This window comes from Engystomops pustulosus, chromosome 4 (genome assembly GCF_040894005.1).
Source record: "Engystomops pustulosus chromosome 4, aEngPut4.maternal, whole genome shotgun sequence".
Taxonomy (NCBI): domain Eukaryota; kingdom Metazoa; phylum Chordata; class Amphibia; order Anura; family Leptodactylidae; genus Engystomops; species Engystomops pustulosus.
In genome coordinates, this window is record NC_092414.1 from 204,967,480 (window position 1) to 204,982,937 (window position 15,458).

At 40.7% G+C, this 15,458-nt stretch overlaps 1 protein-coding gene across 3 annotated transcripts in view; it reads right to left on the reverse strand.

Annotated features, from left to right (window-relative positions):
• KANK2 (KN motif and ankyrin repeat domains 2) overlaps positions 1–15,458 on the reverse strand; it is a 46,042-nt gene that overhangs the window by 17,473 nt on the left and 13,111 nt on the right. For 2 of the 3 annotated variants that reach the window (XM_072149553.1, XM_072149552.1), the window contains exon 1: positions 1,736–1,898. In XM_072149553.1, coding sequence (XP_072005654.1) covers positions 1,736–1,883 — 148 coding nt within the window. In that variant the 5' untranslated portion in view covers positions 1,884–1,898. Of the gene's footprint in view, positions 1–1,735; positions 1,899–12,502; positions 12,568–15,458 lie in introns of those variants that run through there. The other variant, XM_072149554.1, reaches the window with a different exon arrangement.

Sequence of the window (15,458 nt, forward strand, 5' to 3'; positions counted from 1 at the left end):
CTCCACTTCTTACCCCCCTGCTATTCCTGTACAGTCACTACCTCCACTTCTTACCCCTCTGCTATTCCTGTATAGTCACTACCTCCACTTCTTACCTCTCTGCTATTCCTGTACAGTCACTACCTCCACTTCTTACCTCTCTGCTATTCCTGTATAGTCACTACCTCCACTTCTTACCCCCCTGCTATTCCTGTACAGTCACTACCTCCACTTCTTACCCCTCTGCTATTCCTGTATAGTCACTACCTCCACTTCTTACCTCTCTGCTATTCCTGTATAGTCACTACCTCCACTTCTTACCTCTCTGCTATTCCTGTATAGTCACTACCTCCACTTCTTACCCCTCTGCTATTCCTGTACAGTCACTACCTCCACTTCTTACCTCTCTGCTATTCCTGTATAGTCACTACCTCCACTTCTTACCCCCCTGCTATTCCTGTACAGTCACTACCTCCACTTCTTACCCCTCTGCTATTCCTGTATAGTCACTACCTCCACTTCTTACCCCCCTGCTATTCCTGTACAGTCACTACCTCCACTTCTTACCCCTCTGCTATTCCTGTACAGTCACTACCTCCACTTCTTACCTCTCTGCTATTCCTGTATAGTCACTATCTCCACTTCTTACCTCTCTGCTATTCCTGTATAGTCACTACCTCCACTTCTTACCCCTCTGCTATTCCTGTATAGTCACTACCTCCACTTCTTACCTCTCTGCTATTCCTGTACAGTCACTACCTCCACTTCTTACCCCTCTGCTATTCCTGTACAGTCACTACCTCCACTTCTTACCTCTCTGCTATTCCTGTATAGTCACTACCTCCACTTCTTACCTCTCTGCTATTCCTGTACAGTCACTACCTCCACTTCTTACCTCTCTGCTATTCCTGTACAGTCACTACCTCCACTTCTTACCCCTCTGCTATTCCTGTATAGTCACTACCTCCACTTCTTACCTCTCTGCTATTCCTGTACAGTCACTACCTCCACTTCTTACCTCTCTGCTATTCCTGTACAGTCACTACCTCCACTTCTTACCCCTCTGCTATTCCTGTACAGTCACTACCTCCACTTCTTACCCCTCTGCTATTCCTGTATAGTCACTACCTCCACTTCTTACCCCCCTGCTATTCCTGTACAGTCACTACCTCCACTTCTTACCCCTCTGCTATTCCTGTACAGTCACTACCTCCACTTCTTACCCCTCTGCTATTCCTGTATAGTCACTACCTCCACTTCTTACCCCTCTGCTATTCCTGTACAGTCACTACCTCCACTTCTTACCTCTCTGCTATTCCTGTACAGTCACTACCTCCACTTCTTACCTCTCTGCTATTCCTGTACAGTCACTACCTCCACTTCTTACCTCTCTGCTATTCCTGTACAGTCACTATCTCCACTTCTTACATCTCTGCTATTCCTGTATAGTCACTACCTCCACTTCTTACCCCTCTGCTATTCCTGTACAGTCACTACCTCCACTTCTTACCCCTCTGCTATTCCTGTACAGTCACTACCTCCACTTCTTACATCTCTGCTATTCCTGTATAGTCACTATCTCCACTTCTTACCTCTCTGCTATTCCTGTATAGTCACTACCTCCACTTCTTACCCCTCTGCTATTCCTGTACAGTCACTACCTCCACTTCTTACCCCTCTGCTATTCCTGTATAGTCACTATCTCCACTTCTTACCCCTCTGCTATTCCGGTATAGTCACTACCTCCACTTCTTACCTCTCTGCACTCTGCTATTCCTGTAAGCTCTCCAGATGCCGGGGTGTAGTGTGGAGCCGGCTGTGCAGCTGCAGCAGGATGGCGGGTGTATTTTTAGCTCTCGCCCTCTCCTCACACTGCCTGGCTGTTCATTCTCATCCCAAGTCATGTTACAAACAAGGAAGATGGAATTTTTCTGCCTGATCTGCAGCAAATCGGAACATCTCGAACACAGCGTCCTTGTCTCACGAGGAAACCCTCCTTATCTCTCACTGAGATTTCTAGATCACCGCCATCTCATGCCACCCCGCTATACCCATCTAGGTGATATAAGAGCTAGGGTCAGGGTATGACTTCTAGGATAATGGTTATTGGTAGAGAATGGGGCACACTACAGGCGGTATTATTATGGCTGTATGCGTCACTATTCTGTTTCACGGTATTATGCGGGTATGCGGGCAGTATATTGCGGCACTAGTTACACTATTTGACTAGTTCAGGTTGTAGTTTTGGGCACTAGATGGCAGTATTATTTGTGTCGCTCTATGGCAGTATTACTATATGTAAAGGGCATGTATAGAGCATAAACACACATATGTGCCATATACAGATGTACAGCATATATACACACACCATACACTGTATACACATTACAGATACAGCATATATACACCTATATATTATATACATATATGTTATATACATATTTTTCTGTACAATATGAAGCATCATATGTATATAATGGTGCACATCCTCCACTCTTTAGTGTGTCAGGTCGGATGACAGGGCCCCCTGACACTGTGGGCCCCATAGCAGCGGCTATTGGTGCTACAGCTGTAGTTACGCCCCTGAGGCTTAGATACATTGGCCTCAACAGACATGATAGGTTTAGATGAGCATTATACAAGGCATGCTTAGCTCAGCAGACAGCATCACTCAGGGTAGGCTTAGATACACTGGGTTAAGCAAGCAGTAATCACGCATAATACATTTAGATACAGTGGCTTAGCAGACAGTATCACACATAATAGGCTTAGATATTGTGGCTAAGCTGCCTATTGTGGTCCAGATGATGTGTGTGTGAATGGACTCTTGTATTACACGCTGTATATGGGTTGTTTTCTATCATCCATTTAAGCCAAGAAGTTGTCAGACCCCGGTGGGGGAGTGCGGGTGGTCCTGGGGATAGGTAACGGGAAGTTTTCATATTACCACTAATTGTAAAGGAAACACTGCCAGGATTATGGTCTAATCAATCACCGCAGTGTATACACAGGCTCAGATAACATGTGCTCCGGGGGGGAACACAAAGTAACGTCTCTGCCCAACAGGAAAGGGTTAACTATATAGAAAATGGGGCTTTGCTATATACTGACCCTCTATTACTACCATATGGTACTAGTATGATACATATATATTGCCCCTAATACTACCATATGTCGTCGGACAATGCACTTTCGGGAACTCCGAGGGATCGGGTAAGTAAATGTGCCCCATAGTGTCCATAAAATTATGGTTATGCCTATTACAGGGTGTACAAATATACACAGCAGTGCCCACACAATACCCACTAGTGCCCATACATAGTCACATGACCACATAATCTACAATACACCACAGTGCCTATACAATATGTCTATACCGCCACGTGGGTGCACATTCGGCCTGCGACGCTTCTTCATAGACCGCCATGTAGGTAGGGGGCTCAGAATGTACCGGGTGGGTGCAGGCAACATTCTTCTGCATATCACTGATGACCCCCAGTGACATTTGACCCCAGTGTGACCCAGGCATTAGTGTTCTCTCATATATCTGTTATTGTAGCATTGCAGCATATGGAGCATATCAGGATACTGGTATTAGCAGTGCACTGCGGGCACACGCCCTACCACCCCCTCCACCAGGTGCTCACCCCAATATCCTGCAAATATATGATGGAGGCATTTCCAAAGTCAGAGAACTTCTGTATGGAGAAAGTAACACACTAAAATGATGGAGCGCAAATGCTATGGGCGTAATAACCGCTAATGGCAAGAACGTTCCACTTAATTACAGGATAACATCATCATTTATCAACCGTACTAAACCGCTATCATATGTCTACTCATGTAGAGAAACACTCCCAGCGCCCCCAGCTCTACACAGACTGCACAGAGTCTCCAAACTATAAGAGTTATAGCAGTCGTATTCTTGTACATAGGGAACAGTATTATAGTAGTTATATTCTTGTACATAGGGGGCAGTATTATAGTAGTTATATTCTTGTACATAGGGGGCAGTATTATAGTAGTTATATTCTTGTACATAGGGGGCAGTATTCTAGTAGTTATATTCTTGTACATAGGGGGCAGTATTATAGTAGTTATATTCTTGTACATAGAGGGCAGTATTATAGTAGTTATATTCTTGTACATAGAGGGCAGTATTATAGTAGTTATATTCCTGTACATAGGGGGCAGTATTATAGTAGTTATATTCTTGTACATAGGGGGCAGTATTATAGTAGTTATATTCTTGTACATAGGGGGCAGTATTATAGTAGTTATATTCCTGTACATAGGGGGCAGTATTATAGTAGTTATATTCCTGTACATAAGGGGCAGTATTATAGTAGTTATATTCTTGTACATAGGGAACAGTATTATAGTAGTTATATTCTTGTACATAGGGGGCAGTATTATAGTAGTTATATTCCTGTACATAGGGGGCAGTATTATAGTAGTTATATTCTTGTACATAGGGGGCAGTATTATAGTAGTTATATTCTTGTACATAGGGGGCAGTATTATAGTAGTTATATTCCTGTACATAGGGGGCAGTATTATAGTAGTTATATTCTTGTACATAGGGGGCAGTATTATAGTAGTTATATTCTTGTACATAGGGGGCAGTATTATAGTAGTTATATTCCTGTACATAGGGGGCAGTATTATAGTAGTTATATTCCTGTACATAGGGGGCAGTATTATAGTAGTTATATTCTTGTACATAGGGGGCAGTATTATAGTAGTTATATTCCTGTACATAGGGGGCAGTATTATAGTAGTTATATTCTTGTACATAGGGGGCAGTATTATAGTAGTTATATACATGTACATAGGGGGCAGTATTATAGTAGTTATATTCTTGTACATAGGGAGCAGTATTATAGTAGTTATATTCTTGTACATAGGGGGCAGTATTATAGTAGTTATATTCCTGTACATAGGGGGCAGTATTATAGTAGTTATATTCCTGTACATAGGGGGCAGTATTATAGTAGTTATATTCTTGTACATAGGGGGCAGTATTATAGTAGTTATATTCTTGTACATAGGGGGCAGTATTATAGTAGTTATATACATGTACATAGGGGGCAGTATTATAGTAGTTATATTCTTGTACATAGGGAGCAGTATTATAGTAGTTATATTCTTGTACATAGGGGGCAGTATTATAGTAGTTATATACACGTACATAGGGGGCAGTATTATAGTAGTTATATTCTTGTACATAGGGCGCAGTATTATAGTAGTTATATTCTTGTACATAGGGGGCAGTATTATAGTAGTTATATTCTTGTACATAGGGGGCAGTATTATAGTAGTTATATTCTTGTACATAGGGGGCAGTATTATAGTAGTTATATTCTTGTACATAGGGGGCAGTATTATAGTAGTTATATTCTTGTACATAGGGAGCAGTATTATAGTAGTTATATTCCTGTACATAGGGGGCAGTATTATATTAGTTATATTCTTGTACATAGGGGGAAGTATTATAGTAGTTATATTCCTGTACATAGGGGGCAGTATTATAGTAGTTATATTCTTGTACATAGGGGACAGTATTATAGTAGTTATATTCCTGTACATAGGGGGCAGTATTATAGTAGTTATATTCTTGTACATAGGGGGCAGTATTATAGTAGTTATATTCTTGTACATAGGGGGCAGTATTATAGTAGTTATATTCTTGTACATAGGGGGCAGTATTATAGTAGTTATATTCCTGTACATAGGGGGCAGTATTATAGTAGTTATATTCTTGTACATAGGGGGCAGTATTATAGTAGTTATATTCTTGTACATAGGGGCAGAATTATAGTAGTTATATTCTTGTACATAGGGGGCAGTATTATAGTAGTTATATTCTTGTACATAGGGGGCAGTATTATAGTAGTTATATTCTTGTACATAGGGGGCAGTATTATAGTAGTTATATTCTTGTACATAGGGGGGCAGTATTATATTAGTTATATTCTTGTACATAGGGAGCAGTATTATAGTAGTTATTTTCTTGTACATAGGGAGCAGTATTATAGTAGTTATATTCTTGTACATAGGGGGCAGTATTATAGTAGTTATATTCTTGTACATAGGGGGCAGTATTATAGTAGTTATATTCTTGTACATAGGGAGCAGTATTATAGTAGTTATATTCCTGTACATAGGGGGCAGTATTATAGTAGTTATATTCTTGTACATAGGGAGCAGTATTATAGTAGTTATATTCTTGTACATAGGGGGCAGTATTATAGTAGTTATATTCTTGTACATAGGGGGCAGTATTATAGTAGTTATATACATGTACATAGGGGGCAGTATTATAGTAGTTATATTCTTGTACATAGGGAGCAGTATTATAGTAGTTATATTCTTGTACATAGGGGGCAGTATTATAGTAGTTATATACACGTACATAGGGGGCAGTATTATAGTAGTTATATTCTTGTACATAGGGCGCAGTATTATAGTAGTTATATTCTTGTACATAGGGGGCAGTATTATAGTAGTTATATTCTTGTACATAGGGGGCAGTATTATAGTAGTTATATTCTTGTACATAGGGGGCAGTATTATAGTAGTTATATTCTTGTACATAGGGGGCAGTATTATAGTAGTTATATTCTTGTACATAGGGGGCAGTATTATAGTAGTTATATTCTTGTACATAGGGGGCAGTATTATAGTAGTTATATTCCTGTACATAGGGGGCAGTATTATATTAGTTATATTCTTGTACATAGGGGGAAGTATTATAGTAGTTATATTCTTGTACATAGGGGGCAGTATTATAGTAGTTATATTCTTGTACATTGGGGACAGTATTATAGTAGTTATATTCCTGTACATAGGGGGCAGTATTATAGTAGTTATATTCTTGTACATAGGGGGCAGTATTATAGTAGTTATATTCTTGTACATAGGGGGCAGTATTATAGTAGTTATATTCTTGTACATAGGGGGCAGTATTATAGTAGTTATATTCCTGTACATAGGGGGCAGTATTATAGTAGTTATATTCTTGTACATAGGGGGCAGTATTATAGTAGTTATATTCTTGTACATAGGGGCAGAATTATAGTAGTTATATTCTTGTACATAGGGGGCAGTATTATAGTAGTTATATTCTTGTACATAGGGGGCAGTATTATAGTAGTTATATTCTTGTACATAGGGGGCAGTATTATAGTAGTTATATTCTTGTACATAGGGGGGCAGTATTATAGTAGTTATATTCTTGTACATAGGGAGCAGTATTATAGTAGTTATTTTCTTGTACATAGGGAGCAGTATTATAGTAGTTATATTCTTGTACATAGGGGGTAGTATTATAGTAGTTATATTCTTGTACATAGGGGGCAGTATTATAGTAGTTATATTCTTGTACATAGGGAGCAGTATTATAGTAGTTATATTCCTGTACATAGGGGGCAGTATTATAGTAGTTATATTCTTGTACATAGGGAGCAGTATTATAGTAGTTATATTCTTGTACATAGGAGGCAGTATTATAGTAGTTATATTCTAGTACATAGGGGGCAGTATTATAGTAGTTATATTCTTGTACATAGGGGGCAGTATTATAGTAGTTATATTCTTGTACATAGGGGGCAGTATTATAGTAGTTATATTCTTGTACATAGGGGGCAGAATTATAGTAGTTATATTCTTGTACATAGGGGGCAGTATTATAGTAGTTATATTCTTGTACATAGGGGCAGAATTATAGTAGTTATATTCTTGTACATAGGGGGCAGTATTATAGTAGTTATATTCCTGTACATAGGGGGCAGTATTATAGTAGTTATATTCTTGTACATAGGGGGCAGTATTATAGTAGTTATATTCTTGTACATAGGGGGGCAGTATTATAGTAGTTATTTTCTTGTACATAGGGAGCAGTATTATAGTAGTTATATTCTTGTGCATAGGGGGCAGTATTATAGTAGTTATATTCCTGTACATAAGGGGCAGTATTATAGTAGTTATATTCTTGTACATAGGGGCAGTAATATAGTAGTTATATTCTTGTACATAGGGGGCAGTATTATATTAGTTATATTCCTGTACATAGGGGCAGTATTATAGTAGTTATATTCTTATACATAGTATTATAATATTATAGTAGTTATATTCTTGTACATAGGGGGCAGTATTATAGTAGTTATATTCCTGTACATAGGGGCAGTATTATAGTAGTTATATTCTTATACATAGGGGGCAGTATTATAGTAGTTATATTCTTGTACAAAGGGGGCAGTATTATAGTAGTTATATTCTTGTACATAGGGAGCAGTATTATAGTAGTTATATTCTTGTACATAGGGGTCAGTATTATAGTATTTATATTCTTGTACATACGGGGCAGTTTTATAGTAGTTATATTCTTGTACATAGGGGGCAGTATTATAGTAGTTATATTCTTGTACATAGGGGGCAGTATTATAGTAGTTATATTCTTGTACATAGGGAGCAGTATTATAGTAGTTATATTCTTGTACATAGGGGACAGTATTATAGTAGTTATATTCTTGTACATAGGGGACAGTATTATAGTAGTTATATTCTTGTACATAGGGAGCAGTATTATAGTAGTTATATTCCTGTACATAGGGGCAGTATTATAGTAGTTATATTCTTATACATAGGGGGCAGTATTATAGTAGTTATATTCTTGTACAAAGGGGGCAGTATTATAGTAGTTATATTCTTGTACATAGGGAGCAGTATTATAGTAGTTATATTCTTGTACATAGGGGTCAGTATTATAGTATTTATATTCTTGTACATACGGGGCAGTTTTATAGTAGTTATATTCTTGTACATAGGGGGCAGTATTATAGTAGTTATATTCTTGTACATAGGGGGCAGTATTATAGTAGTTATATTCTTGTACATAGGGGGCAGTATTATAGTAGTTATATTCTTGTACATAGGGAGGCAGTATTATAGTAGTTATATTCTTGTGCATAGGGGGCAGTATTATAGTAGTTATATTCTTGTACATAGGGGGCAGTATTATAGTAGTTATATTCTTGTACATAGGGGGCAGTATTATAGTAGTTATATTCTTGTACATAGGGAGCAGTATTATAGTAGTTATATTCTTGTACATAGGGGACAGTATTATAGTAGTTATATTCTTGTACATAGGGGACAGTATTATAGTAGTTATATTCTTGTACATAGGGAGCAGTATTATAGTAGTTATATTCTTGTACATAGGGGACAGTATTATAGTAGTTATATTCCTGTACATAGGGGGCAGTATTATAGTAGTTATATTCTTGTACATAGGGGACAGTATTATAGTAGTTATATTCTTGTACATAGGGGACAGTATTATAGTAGTTATATTCTTGTACATAGGGGGCAGTAATATAGTAGGCACTTGTAGAATTGTAGAAACGTTTTCATACGTGAAATAAAGCCGCATCCTGACCCCTCTGCTCCTACCGGTTCTGAGCCTCTTCTCTCTTCATTACGGCCTCTTTCTCCCACATCCCGTCCCCTTATATGGAATTAATTTTCTCTATAAATAAACATTTCTAACCCACTCTGGTTACTGCCTGGATTCCTGCCAATTACGCCTCTACCCCCTGCAGCCCTGAGGGAAGAAGTCAGGTCAGCGGAGACCTAGGACATCCCTCATATAAGTGAAATCCTTGTAATTACAGGACGGGAATTAGTCAGTAAAACTGAAATAAAAAGTACCGCTATAATGAATGTCATTCACTAAATGAATAGGCAGTGAGCGAGGAAGCAGAGCCAGATTATTGCATGGGAAATGGGGCAATTATGACATGCTCAAAACTGTCCCTACTTATGGCAGTATTTGTCCTATATGGTTATTTGGGTACTGTGTTGTACTGTTAATTCTTCTCTGTTTTACCTTGTTCTCCGGGCATTGTATGGCAGTGCTTTGTAATAACTATAAGATACTCTTCATTGGCATTGCATGGTGGAATTATTTAGGCACAGTATGGCACCAATATATGGCATCTTTTTAGATACTTCTACTTTTGTACTTCCAAAGAGAGTTGTGTCAATACTGACAATATTTAAGATGATACTCGGATCGTGTTAGAATGTTCCACAGAACCCCCAGAGACGCACAAGACGATGGATGCGTTTGCTCAGCTCAGTGACTTTACATGAGTAGTAATGTACCGCATCCTTGTCATGGTAAGTTGCACCAAGTCAGCTCCTTCTGACTTACCCCAGAATTAGGACATTTTATGAAAAAAAAAAAGGTTGTACTGAAAACCATTATATTTTATCCATTTGATTTACCTCAGGTGTTTTAGGCGGGAAAAGATTTTCCCACCAAAACCAGTTACCAACCCTGGTATGAATCTTCCAGGGTGGCAACGGGATTTGATTGGCTATAGCTTATAGCCAATTGTCAACTGTTGACTGGGAATATCTGTCCTTGAGCCCAGGTGACAGTGAGTCATTGGTCCAGCATTGGGGGTCACATGTCTCGGATTTCTCAATATATATGATGGGATAAAGGGGTTTCTGACCTGTTTCTTGACGAAATCCTGGACATCTGGACCTGTGTTGCTCCCCCTTCCTCCTTTTAGTATTATTTTATTATTTGCTATATGGTCTTTCCCCATGGCCTTGTTCATTTATCCTGGGTAAAATATTTTTTTGCTATAATTGGACCAGGGATTATCAATAACGCTTCTTTAGAGTTGATCATTGAAATCTGGGACTAAAGTAAAGCATCCAGAGAGCTTCACCAGAGGTCACAGTGGGCAGAGGGGTCCCTCTGTATCTAGAGGTCATCTGTAAGTCGGGTTTCCTTAAGTAGGGGACTGCCTGTATAGTGTATGATTTATAATCCCATAAATGTGACCAGAACAAGCCAAGGTTGAACCATAAAACTCTCACTAGGTAGCGAGTTCCATGGATTAATCCCGGGCCATCAATGAAACAAGTCAGAAGTTATCATTAGTGGGGGTCATTGTCTGGGATCCCCTCTAATTGCGGTCATCCCTGTCTCATCCACTTACTGTCATTCTTATGGAACAGTAGGCACCGCCATGGGCATTGGTATGCACACTGGTGATTTGGTATAGCTCTCTAAGGGTAAGAACATATTTAGAAGTTACTAAAATGGAAAAACACTTAACAAGGCAGGGAACGATAGACACAATATGTACGCACACCAGGAGGGTAAGGGGTTAAGAATGTAGCCCCAAACCCTCATTCTTCCTCGGTGACAGAGAGCAGACTCGCCACATCCCTCCCCCTGGCATGAGATTAAAGAGGAAACCAGGGGTTGGGGAGGAATGACACAAAATGGGTTATTTCAACACCATGGAGCAGACAGACATCTCCCGGGCCCCTTACTCCCTGACACATTCCAGCCTGGGGTTCAGATTCCTCCTAATCCCTACATAGAGCTAGAGGAAGGTTACCCCAAGGCCCAGCTTATATGCCTACATTATAAAGGTCATGTTATATAGCCAAACACTAAAAACATGGGATATGTGATATGTCATTCGTAGTCTTTATGGAGCACTGGGGTCCTAAATACAAAGCATCTACATGTTTCCTCTATACTTCTTCACAAAATCATAATTTTTTTTTAGTTCAGTTAAATACCTTTCTTGGCCTTGCATTGTGGGTAAAATAGAAGTTTGCCCCTCCCACCACAGAGTGACATAGGTACCTGCAGACTGGCCTTCCCACTAGAGGGTGGCCGACATGAAGGAGGGGCTATCGACATGTGGTCTGCCCTACTACCACAGGTTGACAAAGTCAGGAGGAAAGAGCTATATAACGTGGAGTCTGCTCCTCGCACTACAGGGTGACACAGACAGGAGGGAGGAGTTATTTAGTATGTTGCCTCCCCCTCCCACCAGAAGTCTACAAACAGGAGAAAGATGCTATGCTACATGGAGTTTTCTCCTCCCCCCACAGGGTGACAAAGACAGATGGAGCTATGATACCATAGTTGCTTTTAGTCCCAAGAAAGGAGTAAATTAACATCTCCCAAAATGGGTAATTTGTGGGTATTTCCTGAACAGAAAGGGGTGGTCCTAGGCATTTTGAAGTGTTCTAAGGGCTCGGTCATTGACAGGGCTTAAATGTTCTATGATTCCATCAACCACTATTTTTGTCACGGCATCCAATCCTTCCTCCCCACAGACAAGGGGAAGGAGCAGTGGCGTAACTTTAAGCTATTGGGCTCCAGTGCAGAATTTGTGCCAGGACCCCAATTATAATGTATTGTTTATAGTACTAGTCTTCTCATATAGGGAAACTACAAAGGAGCAAAGGGGGCCCGGTTACAACTGCCCCCTTTGCACCCCCTCAAGTTACGCCCCTGGGAAGGAGTTATGTAACAGAATCTCCTCCTACCACAAGGTAACACAGGCAGGCTGACATAGATAACAGTTAGAAGCTATGTGACATGGATTCTGCTCCTCCCACTATAGGGCGACACAGACAGGAGGAAGCTATGTGACAAGAGGAAGCTACGTGACATGGAATAAAAAGAGATACTGACCTTATGAAAACTATGTAAACATTAAACATCCACAGTGTTTGACAATCACGTCATCTTCCAGTCATCTAAAGAAAACCAAAAAAATAGGAGTTATAAAGTTGGGTGAAAAAAATACAATTCAAATACTTAAATTTCAATCTGGAGCGTAAGATGTTAAGCCAGTCCACCACTTATTGATGGGCTTCCTACAACACCTCTAGAAGTCACCCCCATCATACATGTTCTGACACCCACTAGCACCTGCCATCTTCTCATCGGTGTTACAGTCCTGGGACATGGCGTATAATGGTGACCAATGGCTCTGCCCGGTCAGTGCTTGAGGAGACAGATGTTCTGGTTTTTCCGCTCTCGTGGTTATTATTAGACACATGTGTAAGAAGCAGAGTTTGCAGTTTGGAGAAGGCCCAGGAACACAAAGAGCCATTTATATAACAAGGACCCCATGTAGACCGCCGAAGGATGGAACTTAGTGGGGGGGCATTCACTTTCTATAGAAAGTGTTATGGTGCATTGACAAAGGATAAGATCATGTATTACCACATAGCCCAAAAATATCTTAGCTCAGAAACATCTACAGAAAAGTCTTCCTACCACACTTGTAACATGGCCATGTGGGAAAATGTCCATTCAACTTTGGGGTCTCACTGTAGCCATATACACTGGATAAATGGTAGCTAAGCCTATAGAATGTGTATGGAGGTGTGACACAATTTCTTGAAAGGTGATGTGAGTTAATAGAAGGATCCAAAATGTGCGTCCTATGTACCTAGAGGAGATCATCTACTTTCTATGTTGTCTCGCAGCAGCTCATACCCATCTCCTTCATTCATTGTATCCTGAAGTGTTTCAAGGTGGTCCAAACCATGAAGACCCACCCACAATCATTATTCCTCTTCCAATAAAGTAATGATTCGGACAGGAAGAATTCTCGCACATCCCTCAAGACCAAGTTCACCCATCCAGCTGCCAGACAGTGATGTGTGATCAGCCTGGAGAGCCTTCACCCATATCCTGTGTCCATTACACCACAGCAGCTGACACTCGGCATTGTTCTCCTGGAGGTCCTGCTCAATGAGCCTGTCCAACCACTGATCCACAACTGTTACAGTGACCATTTCAACCATGACAAATGTTCTTTAGCTGAAACTAAAAAAAACAACTAATCTGATAACTTCTGGGGAAAAAAAAATCAGCCATGTTCAAAATGTCCCTCTGGTGGTCCGAATGGATGTTTAGCCCACAAATCATCTTCCATTGAAAGAACGTTCCATGAATATTTTCTGAGAGATCATTCATCCTTTTACCCAGTCTCATTAAAGCTGTAGTGGCCAATATGGACTATAAGAGGTCTTCAGCCATCAAACCCATAACTTAAATTTTTGCCAAGGTGTTCCAATATATGTTGATAGAGGTGGCTATGAGAGTGCTAATGAGTTTCTACTAGGAATAATACAAATGAGGTAGGTTTCAATGAAAGTCGGACTGGCCAATCATTACAGTATATGGGCTACCGCAAATGGCAGATGTTGAAGGAAATAAAGGGGCAGATTTACTTATCCGGTCCATTCGCGATCCAGCGGCGCATTCTCTGCGGAGGATTCAGGTCCGGCCGGGATTCATTATGGTAGTTCCTCTGCCGTCCACCAGGTGGCGCTGCTGCGCTGAAAAGCATCGGAACGCACTGGAGTTCACCGGGCCGGGCTGAGTGAAGGTAAACGCACGCTCCGCAGCAGTTTTTTTTTTAAAAATGCGGCGGTTTTTCCGAATCCGTCGGGTTTTCGTTCGGCCACGCCCCCGATTTCCGTCGCATGCATGCCAGCGCCGATGCGCCACAATCCGATTGCGTGCGCCAAAATCCCGGGACAATTCAGGGGAAATCGGCACAAATCGGAAATATTCGGGTAACACGTCTGGAAATCGGGCCCTTAGTAAATGACTCCCAGATTTTACATTCTCAGAGAGATAAGATGTTGTCAGAAGAGTCTAGAATAACTTTTCTCCTCTCCCCGTTCTGGACATAAAGATTGCTTGAACCAAGCAGATGGTCTATAGCAGTGGTGGCGAACCTATGGCACTGGTGCCAGAGGTGGCACTCAGAGCCCTCTCAGTGGGCACTCAGGCTGTTTCACCATGGGAGATTTTGACAGACAGGGATCCTCCTGCAGTCTCAGGGCTTGCCATGCTTAAAATTATTTTAATGTGGAGCATCCTGGTCTACCTGCAGGAATAGACAGGTGGTGTGGACAGGGTCAGGTTATCATTTGAGCCCCTACTGTTTCGGGGGCTGTCAAGGAAAGCTCCAGCGACAACCCAAATTTCCTCTCCTTCTGACAAAGATATTGATGCCCTCAGGCCCATTGAAAACTGTGTACAGCATGGAGCAAGAAAATTGCAATAAGTTACTGCTTGAATTGCTGTTTTGGCACTTTGCTAAAAATATGCAGGTTTTGGGTTGCAGTTTGGGCACTCGACCTCTGAAAGGTTCGCCATCGCTGGTCTATAGGGTAGAAATCACAATTAGTTTGCCTATTACCCATTCTACTACTGGTGAACTTATTTTAGACCTTTCCCAGTCGAAAGCCCTGGCTGAATAGATATACTGTACTGCCACATCGAGTTCTGGCCCTCCTATTGACCTTTTACTCTTACACAACGTCTTACAGTGTTCCAGCCTCTCCTCCCTTCTCAAAAATGTCTTTATTACAGAAGACAATGGCCTGAAGAATTCTTCCACATTTGGCAGGATTGGGTATGTTATTGTCCTGTTACCAGGGCATTTAATCAGACGCACATTGCTCTGGCTGGTTGGCGTGGACCCATTTACACTACAAAATACACAGCATCCAGCCTTGGTGGCCATGCGTGTCAAAATTGTAGATGTACATAGAGAAGATAGGTCCTTACTACTGGGCCACAACATCATAATGTTGGAGAAGGAGGATGACCACGTTGGTCT